General features: G+C 41.5%; 1 protein-coding gene across 2 annotated transcripts in view; it reads left to right on the top strand.

Moving 5' to 3' along the window:
* The window catches only part of SPIRE1 (spire type actin nucleation factor 1), a 263080-nt gene that overhangs the window by 80975 nt on the left and 161487 nt on the right, over positions 1 to 20618 (top strand). For both annotated transcript variants that reach the window (XM_066353336.1, XM_066353337.1), the window contains exon 3: positions 7618 to 7851. In XM_066353336.1, coding sequence (XP_066209433.1) covers positions 7618 to 7851 — 234 coding nt within the window. The remainder of the gene's footprint in view (positions 1 to 7617; positions 7852 to 20618) is intronic.

The following is a 20618-nucleotide window of genomic DNA, read 5'->3' as shown; positions in this document are numbered from 1 at the left end:
AGAGGACCTAGGGTAAGGGCAGCCCAGGTGAGGATGGGTAGCTGCCACCAGGAATTAAGCGGGTTGTGGGAAGAGAGGTCCTTGGCGCAGTTTCTCTTGCAGACAGTTGAGGACTTTGATGTTTTCTTCCACCAGGCCAGTCTCATTGATATATTGTAACAGCATTGCTCCCTGCTTTAGCTCACTCTGGCGGCAGGTTCCCGGTGGGAGGGACAGGAGCAGCAGGAGGATCTGCAGGGCCCAACCTTTTGGTGAGCTGGAGACGGGTGGGGCCCAGTGGTTCCGACTGCCAGCGGTCCTGCATGGGGGCAAGTTTGCGGCAGGAAACATGATACCAAGGTGTTTGCCCTAGGAGCTTGGCTGCAGTAGGAGTAGTCATTGTTACCGTATGGGGTCCTGTCCACCTGGGCTGTAGGGAGCCGGGCTGGAGCTCCCTCAGAAGAACTCTGTCCCCTGGTTGGAGGGGGACTGCTGGGTGAGCTCCACTTGGACCCCCTATGGGAGGAAGGGTCTGGTCCGCATACTCCCTGAGAAGATGGCGGAGTGAAGACAGAAGGGGGAGGTATGTGGCAAGAGGAGGGGGGTTGACAGGTAAGTTGTGATTGATTAGGAATGGTCTACCATAAACCAGCTCAAAGGGGCTGAGTCCAGTGGGGTTTTGCAGAGTTGCTCTGATTCTGGTGAGTGCCAGGGGGAGGAGGTTTGGCCAAGAGAGTCTGGTCTCGATGGAAAGTTTGGTTAGCTGACCCTTCAGGATGCCATGGGCCCTTTCCACCTTACCTGACGATTGAGGGTGATAGGGTATGTGGAGCTTCCAGGTGATGTTTAGAGAGATGGTGACCTGCTGGACTATTTGGGCAGTGACAGCCGGGCTGTTGTCTAACTGGATGGTAGTCGGCAGTCCAAACCGTGGGATGATACGTTCAACAAGAGTGGAGACAATGGTGTCTGACATCTCTCAAGAGGTGGGAAAGGCTTCTATCTACCCTGAAAAGGTATCGACAAAAGTGAAGAGATAATGGAGTTTTTTGTGAGGGGGCATGTGAGTGAAGTTGATTTGCCAATCCTGGCCTGGCACGTGCCCCCTCAGCAGATAAGTAGGGAAGCGGGGGCGGAGTCCCCCTTGTGTAGAGGCTTTGGAACAGATAGTGCATGCTCTGTGTACCTTTTCGATAGTCTGCTGGAGGCCTGGAAAGAAAAAGAGTGGTTGTAAGAACCGATAGAGAGCTTTCAGCCCTGTGTGTAAGGAACAGTGGGTATCAGAAAGGAGAATTTCAGCCTGTCCTTATGGTAAGGCAATTCTATCTCCGAAAAATATCCATCCCTGGTTGCACACGTCTCCACCCTTTCTGAGGAGGGCCTGTTCTTCCTCAGGAGTGTAGGAAGGTTTCAAGGAGGTGGAGAGAAACATGAGAGGAATGGGAGAGGTCCCCAGGGTGAGGTTTCGAGCTGCCATGTCGGCCCGAGCATTTCCTAAGGCCACCGGGTCCTGAGAGGTTTGATGGCCCCTACAATGTACCACGGCCACCTCAGTGGGAAGCTGTAATGCTTGCAAAAGTTTAGAAATGATGGTAGCATTGATTATGGGGGGGCCTTGGTAGAGAGGAAGCCCCTTTCCTTCCAGAGGGCAGAGTGGCTGTGGGTGATAAGAAAAGCATATTTAAGCATTATTCACAGTGGTCAAGACATGGAAATAACCAAAATATCCTTCGATAGAGGATTGGATAAAGAAAATGTGGTACATATATACAATGGAATACTACTCAGCCATAAGAAATGATGACATAGTGACATTTACAACAACATGGATGGACCGTGAGAACATTATACTTAGTGAAATAGGTTAATCACAAAAAGCTAAGAACTATATGATTTCACACATAGATGGGATATAAAACTGAGACTCATGGACATAGATAAAATAGAAGTGGTTACCAGGGGCTGGGGACATAAAAGAGGGGTATGGGGGAAAGGTGTAAAGAGGTGATGGAAAATGATTTGACTTTGGATGATGGGTATACAACATAATCAACAGTTCAAATGCAATAGAAATGTTTACTGAAACCTATGTACTCTTATTGATCAATGTCACCATGTTAATTTTCTAAATAATTTTTTTTAAAAAGAGTAAAAAAAAAAAAAAAAAAAAAAAGAAAAGCATATTTAGAGGCAGTACATATGGTAACACGCTTTCCCTGGGCCAGAGTGAGGGCAATTAGCTCTGCTTTCTGGGAGGTGGTGCCCTTTGGCAGCTGTTGAGCTTCTAGGGTGGAGGAGGTGGTGACCACTGCATAGGCTACCCGTCGTCGTCCGTCGGGTCCCTGTACAGAGCTCCCATCTACAAAGAGTATTAGATATGGATCTTTTAAAGGAGAATCTGATAATCCATTTCGGGGTCTGCTGAGGAAATCTATTAGCTCTGTACAAGAGTGGGTGGATTCTGGAAGTGACGTTGGAGCTGGCAGTAGAGTGGCTGGGTTGAGTCGGGGAGAGGGCAAAAGAGTGACTGAAGGTTTTCGATGAACAGGAGGTGAAATTCTTGTAGGCGGGAAGGACCTAATAGAGAAAGAGATTTGTGCGAAAGGAGGTCGGCGAGCCTGTGGGAGGAGAAGCCTGTGGGAGGAGAAGCCTGTGGGAGGAGAAGCCTGTGGGAGGGGAAGCCTGTGGGAGGGGAAGGGTGAGCTTAGTAGCCTCCTTGGTGAGTTCAGCTGCTGTGCCCAGTGCCCGGAGGCGGGGCTGCCAGCCTTTGATGGTGGTGTCCAATTGTTTAGAGAGGTATGCTATGGGAAGTTATGTAGGCCCCATAGGTTGAGTCATTACTCCAGTTGCATTACTGTGCTTTTCATCAGTGAAAATGTGGAAGGGGCGTCTAGGGTCAGGTAAAGCGAGAGGGGGAGAGGAGATGAGGGTGTCTCAAAGGGTAGAGAAAGCTCTTTTAATAGTGTTGGGGGATGTGAGAGGTCCTGTGGGAGTCTCTTTTGCAGCCTCATAGAGGGGTTTAGCCAAAAGAGCAAATTGGGAATCCAGTGTCTAAAGAAGCCCATCAGACCAAGGAAAGAAGGAATCTGATCAACGGTGGTAGGTGGCTGGAGACTGCGGAGGGTCTGAGTTCGATCTAGGGTGAGACCTCGGGTGGTGCGGGTTAAGGCGATGCCCAGATAGACTACGGACTGAGAGTGAAGTTGAGCCTTAGTAGAGGAGACACGATACCCCTTCACGTCAAGGGGAAGAAGGGTGGAGGTGTGTTTTATTGAGGCGGACAGGGAGGGGCTGCAGAGGAGTAGGTCATCTACATATTGCAAGAGGGTACTTGTCTCGAGATCACATGCAGCTAGATTCCGAGCTAGCGCCTGCTCAAACAGGTGTGGGCTGTCCCTAAATCCCTGGGGCAGGACAGTCCACGTAAGCTGTTGGGCTGCATTAGTGTTCGGGTCCGTCCAGGTGAAGGCAAACAGAAAGTAAGAGTCAGGGTGTAGAGAGGTGGTAAAGAAGGCATCCTTGAGGTCTAGGACCATGAAGTGAGTGGTGTCAGGGGGAATGTGTGAAAGTAACCTGTAGAGATTAGGGACTACTGGATGGAGGGGAACTACCGCCTCACTGATTAGGAGTAAGTCTTGTATGAGGTGATAAGCCCCTGAAGGTTTTCAAACAGGAAGGATGGGGGTATTGCAGGGAGAGTCCATGGGGATGAGTAAGCCTTGGTTCAAGAGGTGGGTAATTATTGGTTTAAGGCCCTGGCGGTGACTTGCTGAAATAGGGAATTGGGGCCTAGATGGGAATCAGGAGGGATTCTTCAAGCAGATGTGTATAGGTGGATGGTGGGTCGCTACCACTGGGGTCGAGGTATCCCAAATTTGGGGGTTGACAATGTCTGGTGGAACAGGGGGTGTGATTGGGTTAGGGTGATCTGTGGTAGTGGGAGAGCCTTCAGCCAGGAGTGGTAGGAGTAGGTGGGAAGATGCTGTCGAGGATGTTCTCAGCTGGATAGTGGCTCCGAGACTTTGTAGAATGTCCCGACCCAGAAGGGGTACAGGGCATGAGGGCATGACTAAGAAGGAGTGTGAAAAGGGGAATTCGTCTAAACTGCATGTCAGGAGTAGTGTGCGAAGGGGAAAAGAAGGGGTCCCATCCACTCCCATAACTGAGACCTGTGAGGGAACTAGAGGTCCAGAGTGTGATGGCAAAACAGAGAAGGTAGCCCCTGTGTCCACAAGGAATGAGATGGACTTACCCGCTCCCTGTAGCATTACCCTGGGCTCGGCGAGGGTGATGGGGTCTTTGAGTCCGGGCAGCGTCACTTGTCCATGAGACCGAGAAGTCTGAGCAATGGGCCTGCCTGACTGGCCTGGCCTCCCATTTGGGTGGCTTGTCCTCCATGTGGGGACACCGAGAAAGAGCCTGTTACTCAAAGGGGGCAATTGCTCCGCCAGTGACTGGGCTGATTGCAGTCAGGGCAGGGCTTAGTGGGCGGCCTCAGGCAGGGGCACTGCCGGGCCCAGTGACCCTCTTTGCCACATTTAAAGCAAGCTCCTGGTGGGGTTCCTTTTGCAGCCTGGACTTTGGTCAGGCACCTCCTATGCCTTGCCCCTGTTGCTCTGCCGGCCTCAGGGCTGCCACAAGAGCCTGGGTTTGGAGAGTTACCTTCTGCTGCATGCAGGCCTGGCGAGCAGCCTCGGCCTTTTCCTCTCAACCATTAAAAACTTTAAATGCCATGTTCATCAGGTCTCGGATAGGGGTTTGGGGGCCCTCTTCTGCCTGTTTAAGTTTTTTCCGAATGTCCAGGGTCAGTTGGGAAATAAAGTGAGTAGCTAATACAGTGGCCCCGGCATTGGAGGCAGGGTCTAGACGGGTATGGAGGACCATAGCGTCAGTGAGGCAGTTCAAAAAGAGGGTCGGGTTTTCCTCAGGCCCTTGAGTGATTTCCCTTAATTTATCATAGTTAACTACCTTTTGTGCTGTGCTCTGCATGCCAGCTATGAGACATTCAACCATTTGGACTCATCATCTCCTACCTGTTTGACCCATCTGGTAATCCCAGTTGGGGTCCATACCCCAACTGGCATTTGGTTGTTTCTGAGGTGAACCTGATCGGCATGAGTCCGTGCTGCCATCCGGATTCAGTCCCGTTCGTCAGGGGTAAGGGTAGAAGACTTATAATGTAGAGATCATGCCAAGTGAGGTCATATGCCTGAGTGAGATATTGGAATTCCTTGGTATGGGCGGTAGGATTAGAAGAGTAGGAGCCTAAATGCTTTTCGATTGCAGACAGATCAGAGAGGGAAAAAGGAACATGAACCCAAACAACTCCTTCTGCTCCGGCCATCTCACGAGAGGGCAGAGAAGGTTGTCCCCCTCTTGTGGCTCGGAGCGAGATCTGGTGTGTGCACTGACGGGAGGAGAGAGAGGGACTGGTATTTGCAGGCAAATGAGAAACAGGATCTGGTGAAGGGATAGGAGGACCCTGATAGGGCAGAGGGGGTCCTGCAGGAGGGGAAGAGAGGTCCTCAGTGGGGTTGGTGAAGGAGGAAAGATCAGGAGAGGAGGGTTTAGCTGAGGTTTCTCTGGCTAAAAGGACCTGTGCCGTAGAGCAGGCAGCACAGAGATTAGGATGGGAGCGCAAATAAGGGAAGCCCTGAATGTAAGGGATCTCTGACCATTTCCCAGTTCTCTGGCAACAGTTCCGTAAATTGGTGAGGGTGTTAAAGTCGAAAGTCCCTTCGGGAGGCCACCTGGTCTGGTTATCCAGTGGGTATCGTGGCAAGGCCACAGTGGAGAATAAGATCAGCTTCTTCTTCTTTAGGGAGGGATCGATGTTTGAGAGATTCTGGATAAGGCACCCTAGGGGTGTTTTTGAGTCAGGTTTAGATTCCTCTGCTCCTATGGCCACCCTCATCCTTGGGGTGATCATCCTTGGGACACTAATTCTCTCAGAGATGAGAATTAGTGTCCCACAACTCAATCTCTGGCCACTGGACAGTCAGGCAGAGTGGGGGTGTCCAGGACGTCTCCACAGGCACACACACACTCGGAAAAGGTAGGAGGTCCCTGACACAGCTGCGATTACAGGCAGGGAGTCTTGGAGGCAGAAAGAACTGAGGGGAGGCCAGAGGCAGGGGACTTACTGCACCATGTGCCAAAGTGGGTGGGAGGTCAGAGGTCCCTGGTCTTCCTCGGAAGGAAAGGGTCTGAGAGGAGCAGCCCTTGTGGACTTAAGCTTCTCCCAGGTTTTGGCACCAAATGTATTTTCCGCCGAGGAAGAAAGAAGGACATAGCCACCAAGTGTGGACAAGCAAAAGCTTTATTTAGAGCACTCCCAGGCGAGGTTCACTGGTCCACAAGACAGGGGCCAGGGAAGTCGCGCAGCTTCTCCAGTGGAGGGCGGAGTAATTTATAGCGTTGGTAGGGTGGTGGTGGGTGGCGAAATTTCATTGGCTGACAGACAGTTGTTCTTTTTCAAAATGATCCTGGGCGGTTTCTTTTGGCGGGCATGGGCGTGGGTGGTTCCTCATGTGACCTTCCCCCATCGCCAACTGACCTCACAATAGTATTTGTTAACTTACATCCCAGTATTTAAGTTATGAGACATAAAAGGAAGAATAAACATCACTCAAGGATTTTAATCCTCTTTTCGGGAAGGGGATAGTATGATATATTTTTAGTTGTATGCAGGATAGTTGTACCATGTTAAATGGAATTGTGATCTTGTTATTGTCTTCTTTTAAGAATGAAGGTTTAAGGAGTTGTGTCTGAGTGCCAAGTTGACAAGGGATAGACTTGTGATGGTTAAGTTTATATGTCAATTTGACTGAACCATGGGTCACCCAAATATTTGAGCAACTTACTTTGGGTGTTTCCATGAAGGTATTTTTAAATTAGATTAATTTTTTTTGCATCCCTGAGGGGGCAGCGTAAGTGCCCCAACCTGGAAGGGAGCCATAGTTGGCAGTCCCATAACAAGCCGAGGGACCTTTACACCTTAGGAAGGTAGCCATTTCTGTTACAGTGGTGGGGTGAGGTCTTGAAGACAGATTGACTTAGATTTACAGAAAATACTTCTTAGATTTACAGTGATACTTCTTGGACACTTGAGTTGTGGATTAAGGTTCAGATTGACTCACTCCCAGTCAGAATTTATCTCTCTTCCTTTATTTTCAAAGGTTAGTGTTCTCCTAACTTTAATGTGCATCATTTCATAGGTCAGGGGGATGGGACATAATAGTTGTTGTTTTAATTTTATTATTTAAAATGATTTTATTGAATTTATGGGGTGACATTGGTTAATAAAATTATACAGGTTTCAGATGCACAATCCTATAATACATGTTCTCTATATTGCACTGTGTGTTCACTGCCCCACGTCGTTTCCTTCCTCTATCCTCCTCCACCTTCCCCTCCCCACTCCCCTCCTGTAGTCCCCACATTGTTGTCTGAGTGAAGCGATTAGGCAAAGAAGAAGAGAAAAAAAAACACCTCATAGACAGACAGCTTAACATTTAAATTGGCAGCTAAGCAGATTGCCCTCCCTAATGTGGGCGGGTTTCATCCCATCAGTTGAAGGCTTTCCATTTGTAAAGATGTTTAGTCATCTTCATTAACCACCTTTATAATTTTTTCTAGGTTATTGAATCTTTGGGAATTATTATTTATAAAGCACTGGACTATGGTTTGAAGGAGAATGAAGAAAGAGAATTAAGCCCTCCCCTGGAGCAACTCATTGATCGCATGGCCAACACAGCAGAAGCAGATGGCAGCAACGATGAGGGATATGAGGCTGCAGACGAAGGCCTGGAAGATGAAGAAGATGAAAAGAGAAAAATAGCAGCTATCCGGTCCTACAGAGATGTCATGAAGGTACAGCAGCAGTTTATATACTACTTGCTTCTTTCAAGAGTTATTTCACTTTAATTGATTGGTGGTTCAGCATTTGGTAATAGTGTCTAGACTCTCAGCTAAAAGTGAAATGAATGAGGAACTACAGCGGGCCCTCGGGTTACGACACAGTTCTGTTTCTACGACAGTGACGTCACCTGAATTTTGGTATAAGTTGAAACAGACCCTAGCCAAGTCAATTACCTATCTTACCACAGTTGTAAAATCATAATCTAGAACATAAAACACAACTAAGCCACAGAAAAAGGAAAAGGACATAAATATACTATACTGTACTGTAGTAACAGAAAAAATGAGTGTAAAAAAAATTCCTTACCTTTATTCCTGTATAGTAACCATGAAGACAGTACTTTCTCAAGTATACTGCAGCACGCCCTGATTCTTGCTCCTTCGTAGTTGGTTTGCTCACTGGAAGGGGCATTACAAGATGGGAGAGAGTGACCTACAGGGAGGAGGAAGCTGGAGAGGCAGGAGAACCTGCAGAAGGTGCTGGAGATACTGGGACAGGTGAATCAGGATTGCCTAAGGAACACGTAGGAGACGCTGGAGGGGATTCTGCCTGCACTACAGGTGTTTCATATTGAGAAGTGGCCAATGTTGAGGGTCCAGGATCTGCTGTAGAAAGAATCGTTCCAGACTAGTCTGGAAGGTTGTTGACTTCTTCTCTCCCAAAAGCTGCCTATAGCAGTGCAAGGCATCCATAACAGCTCGGTAGACATTGCTGAATCTGTTGTCACTGGGGTTCCTCAGCCTGAAATTTTGCCAGCTCATCCTGTATCATAAAAAACCTTCTGCCATCATTTCTTATGGCTGAGTAGTATTCCATAGTGTGTATGTGCCACATCTTCTTTATCCAGTCTTCTATTGACGGGTTTTTTGGTTGTTTCCATGTCCTGGCCACTGTGAACAATGCTGCAATGAACATGGGGCTACATGTGTCTTTACGTATCAATGTTTCTGAGTTTTTGGGGTATATACCCAGTAGAGGGATTGCTGGGTCATCAGATCATTTACAGCAAAATGGTGGGATCTTGATAACATTATACGAAGTGAAATAAGTAAATCAGAAAAAACCGGGAACTGCATTATTCCATACGTAGGTGGGACTTAAAAGTGAAACTAAGAGACATTGATAAGAGTGTGGTGGTTAGGGGGGGGGGGGAGGGAGGGGGAGGGGCACAAAGAAAACTAGATAGAAGGTGACAGAGGACAATCTGACTTTGGGTGATGGGTATGCAACATAAGTGAACGACAAGATAACCTGGAGTTGTTATCTTTGAATATATGTATCCTGATTTATTGATGTCACCCCATTAAAAATAAAATTATTAAAAAAAAATACAACTTTCCAGATACAATTAAAAAAAAAACCTTCTGCCAAACCCTTGGTAGTAAATCTCTTAGGTTCTGGGGTTTCTGTCTCTTTCTCTTCAATCAGCTGCTTCTCCAGCTGAATGGGGGCCTCAGCAAACCAAACTAGTTTGCCCACGTAGTCCGTAAGTACAGAGCTAATGGCATAAGCCAGAACACTCACTTCTCAATTTTTTAAAGGTTTTATGGGAGTGAACATTTTAAACTCAAAACGTTGTATTTCGAGACTGTTGTAACCCGAGGATCCCCTGTAAAATACTCTCGATTCTGTGATTTGTTCAAAGCTTCAACCTGACCTTTTAAAAACCACTTTTAGGTATTCATATATTCCTTATTATAGTTTGCCTTCAATTGATTTGTGCATTTTCCTTTTTAAAATGTAGTAAACAACAACTGTGATCCATTTATATGAAGATTCTGAATCTGAACTGTCACAGCTGATTATTTTACTATGTATTTTTGACCTACTCAGGGCTATTCAAGTTCTACAGCTTAAAGTTTTCTATGTACTTTAAAGCCATAATTTCTATAATGCTAAATGCACAGAGATTAAAATTAAGGCATATTTGTCAAATTAGTCTTAAAAGAGCATCCTGTTTAGAATTATTTATATATGATATTTACCAGATTTTGTGAGCAGCATTGGGTATATATCATTTATTTCCTGAGTTTTCATAAAGAATTTCAAATACAGGAATGGAAAGAAACCATAAAGACAGTACGTTCTCAAGTATACTACAGCACGCCCTGATTCTTGCTCCTTCTTAGATAATAAATTTCTCAGGAACTCTGAAATGAAACTATGCAGTTATGGTTCTTATGAAATTTAGATATATTCTTCAGTTATTTTAATAGTCATAATCAAAATCAATAGCATGTACAAGTAAAATATCCTTATATATATATACAATTTGATGTCATACTTGACTCATTTTATATTTTGTAGATGTTAAGGAATATTTTAAAAGATACACACATATATGTACTTAAAGACCAAATAAAACTTTCTGCAGGCTATAAGTGCCCTACTTGTTCCCTGTAGATCAATGATAAATAATAATAAAAAGTGAAGCGTGAAAGGTTTACCATTAAGGAACAAAACTACCTAATGCCTCTAAAACTAAGCAAACAGGTTTGTTTGTCTTTTTGGTGGTGAGTGTGTGTGTTGGGGGGTGAATGAGGAGTGATGACAAAGGAAGGGAACACCCACCTAACCATCTGTATCAATTAAATTAACACTGGTCCCACTAGGATGATAGATGTCATAGCTAGATTTCTCTCTTATACTACAGCTTTGGAAGATAGAGGTTAAAGAGTCATTGAAATCTTACAATTCTTATTCAATGATATTAACTATGTTAACTTTCAAAATAAATTTTTGTCCAAGTTCAGTAATTTGAACTGATAATTTTCATTTTGTTTTCTTTTTAATCTGATCTATTGCGTCTGCCTTCTTACCTATCTTATTGCTATCATAATATGAAAAATAAATAGTTAAGAGTGTTTAAAAATGACAGGTTTTATAGAATGGAGGAAAACTAAGTGTACCAATTCAGTTTCATTCTTAGGAATTTTATGAGACCACCATATCCTCATCTCTTGTTTCCATTCTGACCCAAACTTATTCATAAAAATTTCCACATTTATAACAGTATATTCTGAATGTTTCCTCTAGTTAAATGAGAAGAAAAACAATTGCTGAAACACTTGACAAACTGAAATTTTAAAACATTATAAAATTTAGTCTGACCAGGCAGTGGCACAGTGTATAGAGCGTTGGACTGGGATGCAGAGGACCCCGAGGTCGCCAGCTTGAGTGCAGGCTCATCTGGTTTGAGCAAAAGCTCACCAGCTTGGACCCAAGGTCGCTGGCTCGAGCAAGGGGCTACTCAGTCTGTTGAAGGCCCACAGTCAAGGCACATATGAGAAAGCAATCAATGAACAACTAAGGTGTCACAACAAAAAACTAATGATTGATGCTTCACATCTCTCTCCGTTCCTGTCTGTCTGTCCCTATCTATCCCTCTCTCTGACTCTCGCTATCTCTGTAAAAAAACAAACAAAAACTAAAACATTATAAAGTTTATTATTCATGGCCATATACTGACACATACGAGTTTGTGGTTTGGTTAGTGAGTTGAAAACTGCAAGTAATAAAGTAAGTCTTTGTTTACTTTGTTGAAGGAGAAGACAAAAATTAACTGAAGAAATATAACTGCTTTTTCCTTGTTGGAAGTGGAAATGTGAAACTAAGTTTGAGTATTATAAATAATAGAATATTTAGTAACTTGGAGACAATTTGTTTTTACTTCTTAGTAAGCAAGACCTCATTAGTATGTAACTTCTTCCACGAATAGTTATTTATTCCAACTAATCGTTTAATTTTCTGTTTTAATAAGGTATGTTATAGTTGAAAAGTGCTCTCATGTCCACCATTATCTGAGCCTTATGGTAAAACTGTGAGGTAGAATGTATAGGCATTTTATACCCATTTTACAAGTGAAAGAACTAAGGCTCAGAGAGGTGTGTGACTTGTCCAGCTTTGTAGAAGTGAAGAAGTAAGGAAGAGTAGAGAATGGTTAAATTCATTGGCTTACAGTCAGGTAGGACTTATACAGGAACCCTGGTTTTGCCATTTTTGTACCAGCTGTTACCCTGGATTATTTAATTATGTGATCCTTACATAAAGTAAGAATAATATTCATGTGATTTTTTTTTGTGCAGTTTAAATTAGCTGGCATAATCTATGTAAAGTATCTAGTATAGTGCTTATTGTGAATAAAAATTTAATAGTATTTACTATCTGTTAGTCATTTTTCTAGGTGTTAGGGATATAGCAATCAACAACATATAAATGGTTCCTATCTTTATGGCTCTTAATTGTAATGAGGAAAACCAGTATAAACAAGTAAAGCATAAACACATATATAGTTTCTTCTCACTTAGTTTAGGGCTTGTTGCCACTCATATAGAACAAAAAAATTGCAGGCACAAATTTATGTCAGAGATAGAACATACTTCTTCCCTTAAATTAAGAATATAACATCTAAAATACAGTGTGTCCATAAAGTCATGGTGCACTTTTGACCGGTCACAAGAAAGCAACAAAAGATGATAGAAATGTGAAATCTGCACCAAATATTCAATAAAAGGAAAACTCTCCTAGTTTCATACCTATTCAGTGCAGTTCGATGTAGGCTCATGCACAGATTTTTTAGGGCTCCTTAGGTAGCTATCCCGTATAGCCTCTACAGACTCGTCACTGACTGATGGCCTACCAGAATGGGGTTTCTCCACCAAACTGCCGGTTTCCTTCAACTGCTTATCCCACCGAGTAATGTTATTCCTATGTGGTGGTGCTTCATTATAAATGCACCGATATTCACGTTGCACTTTGGTCACAGATTCGAATTTAGTGAGCCACAGAACACACTGAACTTTCCTTTGTACCATCCACATCTCGACTGGCATGGCCGTGGGCTGCTCTGCTGTATACACGGTGTTACGTCATCATCTGCGCATGCGCACATGCTGCCACATCATCCTACAGAAACTGGGAGGGTTTTCCTTTTATTTGGTGCAGATTTCACATTTCTATCGTCTTTTGTTGCTTTCCTGTGACCAGTCAAAAGTGCACCAGACTTTACGGACACACTGTACTTTCCTTTTAAGTACTTTTTTGGAAATATATAACTATTAAATATTAATATTATAAAAAATATTAATAAAAGATTATTTTTAAAATTATTTCCAAATCTATAAATATATTCTAGAAAATATTTATTCAGTTAATATTAGTAAAAAAGAAGAGTTTGTAGACATGAAGTAAATAGTGGTGGTGATGGACAGTAAAGTGTGCCAGAAAGGAAGATTGAAGAGACAAGGTTAAGGATGATGAAACAATAGGACATGAGACAGTGAATAGAAAGAAAGAGTAAAAGAAGTGGTGTAGGATGTAGAAAAAGTGTTTGAGAAATGACTGAAATTACTATGAGAATAGGACATGAACAAAATTCTTCATTTGAGAGAAATGTAGAAGTCTCACATTATACATGCATTCATTTACTCTTTCAAATATTCAGGACCATTTAGTGTGCCTTTGTGTTGAGTGTTCTATCAGGCACTTAGTTGCTGAGATGAACCTAACAAGGATTAAGTGAACCCCAGTGAGATAAATATTATAGATCAAGTGTGTATGACCAGCCTAGCCCATACACTACCATTGTGAAAATTAAAAACAAGTTCTCCTTTTTCAAGAGACTTTACTTCCATCTTTAAGAAAATTGCTGTAACATAAATTTTCAATGTCTGTGACATGAAGGATATAATTCTAGATGTAGTACACTCATGAACAATCTAAAAATATGGAAGTGATAGTCCAACATACACACACACACACACACACACACACACACACACATACACACACAGGATACATGGAGAGCACCCAGAGGGGCATTGAACTCAGCCTGGTGGATGCTGTTTTTTTTAAATATTCCAATCCCCCTAATACCTCTAATTATAAGGGAATACAAATAAAGCATTACCACTCATTTGCAACTCTTGCAAGCAAGAATTTACTTTTGTTGAAATCTGAAATTATGGTAATTTTTTTCACTCAGTAATTGAAAGCAACGAAGTGAATTTATATAGTCCATATATGAAACAATTTTGCAGTATATTTAAAAATCTAAAACTCCTTACTATTTGTAATAGCAAAAGGCTAGAAAATATCCCAGATGTCCATTAAGGATATTAGGGAAATGGTTGAATTAACTACGGTGCAGCCAATCAGAGGACTACTATATAGTTACCAAGAGGATTGAGGAAAGATCTCCAGGAAATACTGTTTACTTGGGGAGAGGGGGAGATGTAGAAAAGTGTGTAGAGTATGCCAGCATTTACCTAAGAAAAGGTATGGATAAGAATATATTTTTAAAAGTATTTGCTTGCCTCCCCGTTTCCAGCTTCAGAAAAATACAAAAAAACAAAACAACAACAAAAAACAACAACAACAACAAAAAATAAAAAGTATTTGCTTACATTTTTTAAAGAAGAGGAAAGGTAAGCAAAACTTTAAAAAAATTATCTATAGGTAGAGAAAGGAGCAAAGTTGAAACTTAGGACAGGTAACGAAAGCTAAGCATCTCTGAATGCTTGATTCTGTGGATTTGATTTAGGAACCACATAAATATTTTATATAACTATGAAACAAAATTGAATAAGAAACTTAATCCCCAAATTCAAAGTAAATTGAACATACCTACATTATCACGTTGAAGACATAATGAGCACGGTTACCGCCAGATATTGCTAAGTTCTACTCTGGGATTCCTTAAGAGAAATGTTTCATTCCAGATCTGTAAAGAAAATGTCATACCAGAGTATCTGGAATAGCTTGTCATACCAGAAAGCAAATAAACTGTTTAAGATTACTAAATTGTATAAAAAAGAAGCCAACTCATAGAGGTTTCTATTGGTCAAAGATGGAAGAATTTGATCATCAATAAGAATTAATAGCTTATTGATAGCAATTAATAGCTGCGGTGGATTAAAGTACACTGAATTCTATGAACACATAAATATTAATTTATAAAACCCTCATTGGTCACCTTTAGAAGTTGATAGGGAACGAACTTATTATTTTGAAAATTGGAAAATAAACAGAAAGAATATTCATTCTGCCTCCTCCATATGAACGACACCTCAAAGTAACCAAACAGTTTTGAACAAATTTCTCTTTATAAAAGTATTCCAGCTAATATGTGAAAAGGGAATGACAGCGAATGCAATGATAATATTCTAATTCCACAGAAATCATAGTAATTATTGTGACATCATAAGAGACCAACATACTTTATGTGTCTCCTGACAGAAGTACATGACACCACCTACATGGTATTCTTGCCCCCTTCCCAAGAAAATTAAACTTTAATCTTATCAAGCCTCTAGGTCTAGCTAATCTAACTACCAATTAACAGGAAATCCAGAAGGCATAGAAACATTTAAAATTATAATATAGAGATGAATCAGCAATAGGAAAACACTATAGGACAAATAACATAGTTTCTTTGACAAAAAGAAACTGGATATATAACATGCAATATGTGGACCATATATGGCTCCTGATTAAAAGAAATAATTATAAAACTGTGTATACATTTGAGAAAATCAGGAGAACTTGACTTCTTCTTGTTCTGTCATCTTGTTGGTGATATTAGGAATTATTTATATTTTTAGATAGGATAATAGTGTTGTGATTATGTTTTTTAAAAACTTATCTTGTCTGACCAGGCGGTGGCACAGTGGATAGAGCGTCATACTGGGACGCAGAGGACCCAGGTTCGAAACCCCGAGGTCGCCAGCTTGAGCGTGGGTTCATCTGGTTTGAGCAAGGCTCACCAGTTTGAACCCAAGGTTGCTTGACTTGAGCAAGGGGTCACTCAGTCTGCTGTAGCCCCCTGGTCAAGGCACATATGAGAGAGCAATCAATGAGCAACTAAGGTGCCACAATGAAGAATTGATGCTTCTTATCTCTCTCCCTTCCTGTCAGTCCCTCTCTGTCCCTCTCTCTGTCTCTCTCTGTTTCTGTCACACACACAAATAACTTATCTTTTAGAGATATCTGCTAAAATGCTTACATATGAAATTTAGATATCTGGGATTTGCTATAAAATAATCCTGGAGAGTCGGGCTTGAGTAAGTAAGGATGTAAATAAAACAAGATTGGCTATGAATGGATAATTGTTAAGTTAGCTGAAAGGTACATGGTGATTCATTATACTATTCATCTAGTTTTCTGTTTGTTTAAAATTTTTTCATATAAAAAAATTAAAATATGAAAGTATCCAGAGTAAATCTTTGTCATAGTAATACTACTATTAGAAATCTTTTTCTTTTTTTCCAAGTAGAGGAGAGGAGATAGAGAGACATAATCCTGCATGCCCCCTGACCAGGATCCACCCAGCAACCCCCATCTGGGGCCAATGCTCTGCCCATTTGGGGCCATACTTGCAACCAAGCTATTTCTAGCACCTGAGGCAAAAGTTCCAAGGAGCCATCCTTAGCACCTGGGATGAAAGTGCTCGAACCAATTAAGCCATGGCTGCAGGGTGGGAAGAGAGAGAGAAGAGGAGGAGGGGGAGAAGTGGAGAAGCTGATGGTTGTTTCTCCTGTGTGCCATGACTGGGAATCAAACCTGGGACATCTACATGCCTGGCCGATGCTCTACCACTGAGCAAACTGGCCAGGGCCAGAAATCTTTTAAAAAGATAATTTTTAATTGAGATACAATGGATATGGAACATATTAGTTTCAGGTATACAACATAATGATTCAATATATGTATATATTGGGAAATAATCACCACCATAAGTCTAGTTAACATTCATTACCACATATAGTTACAATTTTTTTCGTATGATGAGAAGTTTTACCGTCTACTCTTTTAGCACCTTTTAAATAACACAACACAGTACTACTAACTGTACTGTACATGACCATACTGTACATTACATCCCCAGGACTTAGTTATTTTATAACTGGAAGTTTCTCCCTTTTTTTTCTTATTGATTTTAATTTGTTGTGTTTACATAGTTACAAGTATACCCCCGAATATATCTCCCTCCCTCCCTCCCTCCCTTGTTCTCCTTATTACCTCCTTTGCCCCCTTCCCCACCACTTTCCCCCCTTTCCTCCATGATTTACTATTCTGCCCTCTATCTCTCTGTGTTATGTTTATATACTTTCCTTTCTTTGATCCCCTCCTCTCTTCCTCATTCCCTCTGGACTCTTTGACCCCTTCTCTGCCTATCTTCCATTCCTCAGTTCTGATTGTTCATTGGATTCCTCATATGAGTGAAGTCACATGATATTTTTCTTTCTCTGCCTGGTTTATTTCACTTAGCATAATAGACTCCAGGTCCATCCATGTTGCCACAGAGGGTAAGATTTCCTTCTTTTTCACGGCCATGTAGTATTCCATTGTCTATATGTACCACTGCTTTTTGATCCACTGGTCTACTGATGGACACTTGGGCTGTTTCCAGATATTGGTTATTGTAAGCAATGCTGCAATAAACATAGGCATGCATTTCTTTTCAGTCGGTGATTTGTTATTCTTAGGATATATTTCTAGAAGTGGGAAAACTGGGTCAAAAGGCAGTTCTATTTTTAATTTTTTGAGGAACCTCCGTATTGTTTTCCACAGAGGCTGCACCAGTCTGCATTGCCACCAGTGGTGCAGGAGGGTTCTCTTTTCTCCGCACCTTTGTCAGCACTTGTTATGTGTTGTTTTGTTAATGAGTGCCATTCTGACAGGTGTGAGGTGGTATCTCATTGTGGTTTTAATTTGCATTTCTCTAATGATTAGGGATGTTGAACATTTTTTCATATTCCCATTGGCCATCTGTATGTCCTCTTTAGAGAAGTGTCTATTCAGTTCTTTCACCCAAATTTTGATTGGATTGCTTACTTTCCTGGTGTTCAGTTTGTTTTTTTTGTTTGTTTTGTTTTTGTATTTTTCTGAAGCTGGAAACGGGGAGGCAGTCAGACAGACTCCCGCATGCACCCGACTGGGATCCACCCGGCATGCCCACCAGGGCATGATGCTCTGCCCATCTGGGGCGTTGCTCTGTTGTGACCAGAGCCACTCTAGCGCCTGAGGCAGAGGCCATGGAGCCATCCCCAGCGCCCGGGCCATCTTTGCTCCAATGGAGCCTCAGCTGCGGGAGGGGAAGAGAGAGACAGAGAGGAAGGGGAGGGGGAAGGGTGGAGAAGCAGATGGGTGCTTCTCCTGTGTGCCCTGGCCGGGAATCGAACCTGGGGCTCCTGCACGCCAGGCCGACACTCTACCACTGAGCCAACCAGCCAGGGCCTGGTGTTCAGTTTTTCAAGTTCTTTGTAGATTTTGGTTATTAACCCTTTATCAGACGTGTTGGTGAATATGTTCTCCCATCTGTGGATTGTCTTTTTATTTTGTTCATGGTGTCGTTTGCTGTGCAAAAACTTTTTAGTTTGATATAGTCCCATTTGTTCTTCCTGTCCTTTATTTTACTTGCCTGTGGAGTTAAATCAGTAAATACATTGCTGCAAGAGATGTTGAAGAGCTTACTGCCTATGTTTTCTTCCAAGATGATCATGGTTTCACGACTTACATTCTAGTCGTTTATCCATTTTGAGTTTATTTTTGTGAATGGTATAAGTTGGTGTTCTAGTTTCATTTTTTTGCATGTATTTATTCAGTTTTCCCAGCATCATTTGTTAAAGAGACTGTCTTTACATCATTGTATGCTCTTACCTCCTTTGTTGAATATGAGTTGACCATAAAGGTGTGGATTTATTGCTGGGTTCTCTGTTCTGTTCCATTGATCTGTATGCCTGTTCTTATGCCAGTACCAAGCTGTTTTGAGTACAATGTCCTTGTAGTATAACTTGATCAGGAAGTGTAATACCCCTGCTTTATTTTTCTTTTTCAAGATTTCTGAGGCTATTCATGTTTTTTATTGGTTCCATATAAATTTTTGGAATATTTGTTCTATATCTTTGAAGTATGCCATTGGTATTTTATTTTATTTTTTTAATTTTTAATTTTTTTTTTAAAATTTCATTTATTTGTTATAGAGAGGGGAGAGAGAGAGAAAAGGGGGAGGAGCAAGAAGCATCAACTCCCATATGTGCCTTGACCAGGCAAGCCCAGGGTTTTGAACTGGCAACCTCAGCATTTCCAGGTTGACGCTTTATCCACTGCGCCACCACAGGTCAGGCTGCCATTGGTATTTTAATAGGAATTGCATTGAATTTATAGATTGTTTTGGGTACTATAGACATTTTAATGATGTTTATTCTACCCATCCATGAACACGGTATGAGCTTCCTTCTACTGTTTGTAACTTCCTTGATTTCTTTTATCAATGTTTTATAACTTTCCAAGTACACTATACAGATCTTTAATCTTGGTTAAATTTACTCCTAGGTACTTTATTTTGTGTTGTTGCAATAGTGAAAGGGATTGTTTCCATAATTTTTATTTCAGACATTTCATTGTTGGTGTATATAAATGCCACTGATTTCTGAATATTGATTTTATAACCTGCCACCTTGCTGAATTCATTTATCAGTTCCAGTAGTTTTTTGACTGAGACTTTAGTATTTTCTATGTACAGTATCAAGTCATCAGCAAATAATGATAGTTTTACTTCTTCTTTTCCAATTTGGATGCCTTTTATTTCTTCTTCTTGTCTAATTGCTGTGGATAGTACTTCCAGAACTATGTTGAATAAGAGTGGTGAAAGGGGGTACCCTTTCTTGTACCTGTTCTTAAGGGGTTTGCTTTTAATTTTTGCCCATTGAGTATGATGTTGGCTGTGGGTTTGTCATAGATGGCCTTTATCATGTTGAGGTATGTTCCCTATATTCCCACTTTGCTGATAGTTTTCATCATAAATGGGTGCTGGATTTTATCAAATGCTTTTTCTGCATCTATTGGTATTATCATGTGGTTTTTATCCTTTCTTTTGTTTATGTGATGTATCACATTGATTGATTTGTGAATATTGTACCAACCTTGCCTCCCCAGAATAAATACCATTTGGTCATGATGTATGATTTTTTTCATGTATTGCTGGATTCGATTTGCTAATATTTTGTTGAGAATTTTAGCATCTCTATTCATCGGGGATATTGGCCTATAGTTTTCTTTCTTTGTAGTGTCTTTACCTGGTTTTGGAATGAGGATTATGTTCACTTCATAAAAGGAGTTTGGAAGTTTTTCCTCCTCTTGAATTTTTTGAAATAGTTTGAGAACGATATGAGTTAGTTCTTCCTTGAATATTTGGTAAAATTCACCTGTGAAGCCATCAGGCCCAGGACTTTTGTTTCTTAGGAGTTTTTTTATTTATTTATTTTATTTTATTTATTCATTTTTAGAGAGGAGAGAGAGAGACAGAGAGGGAGAGACAGGAGAGAGAGAGACAGAGAGAGAGAGGAAGGGGGAGGAGCTGGAAGCATTAACTCCCATATGTGCCTTGACCAGGCAAGCTCAGGGTTTTGAACCGGCGACCTCAGCACTTGGGAGTTTTTTGATAATGGTTTCAGTCTCTTTTGGTGTAATCGATCTGTTTAGGTTTTCTGATTCTTCCATATTGATTTTGAATGATTATATTTTAAGGTATTTATCCATTTCATCGAGGAAATGGTATGCCCATTATTTTTGGGCATACAGTTCTTCATAGTATTTTCTTATAATCCTTAGAATTTCTGCTGTGTCACTTATTACTTCTCCTCTCTCATTTCTAATTTTATTTATTTGAGCCCTCTCTTTTTTTCTTGGTGAGTCTGGTTAAAAGTTCATCAATTTT

This window comes from Saccopteryx leptura, chromosome 11 (genome assembly GCF_036850995.1).
Source record: "Saccopteryx leptura isolate mSacLep1 chromosome 11, mSacLep1_pri_phased_curated, whole genome shotgun sequence".
Taxonomy (NCBI): Eukaryota; Metazoa; Chordata; class Mammalia; order Chiroptera; family Emballonuridae; genus Saccopteryx; species Saccopteryx leptura.
This window is presented reverse-complemented; position numbering and strand designations above follow the sequence as displayed.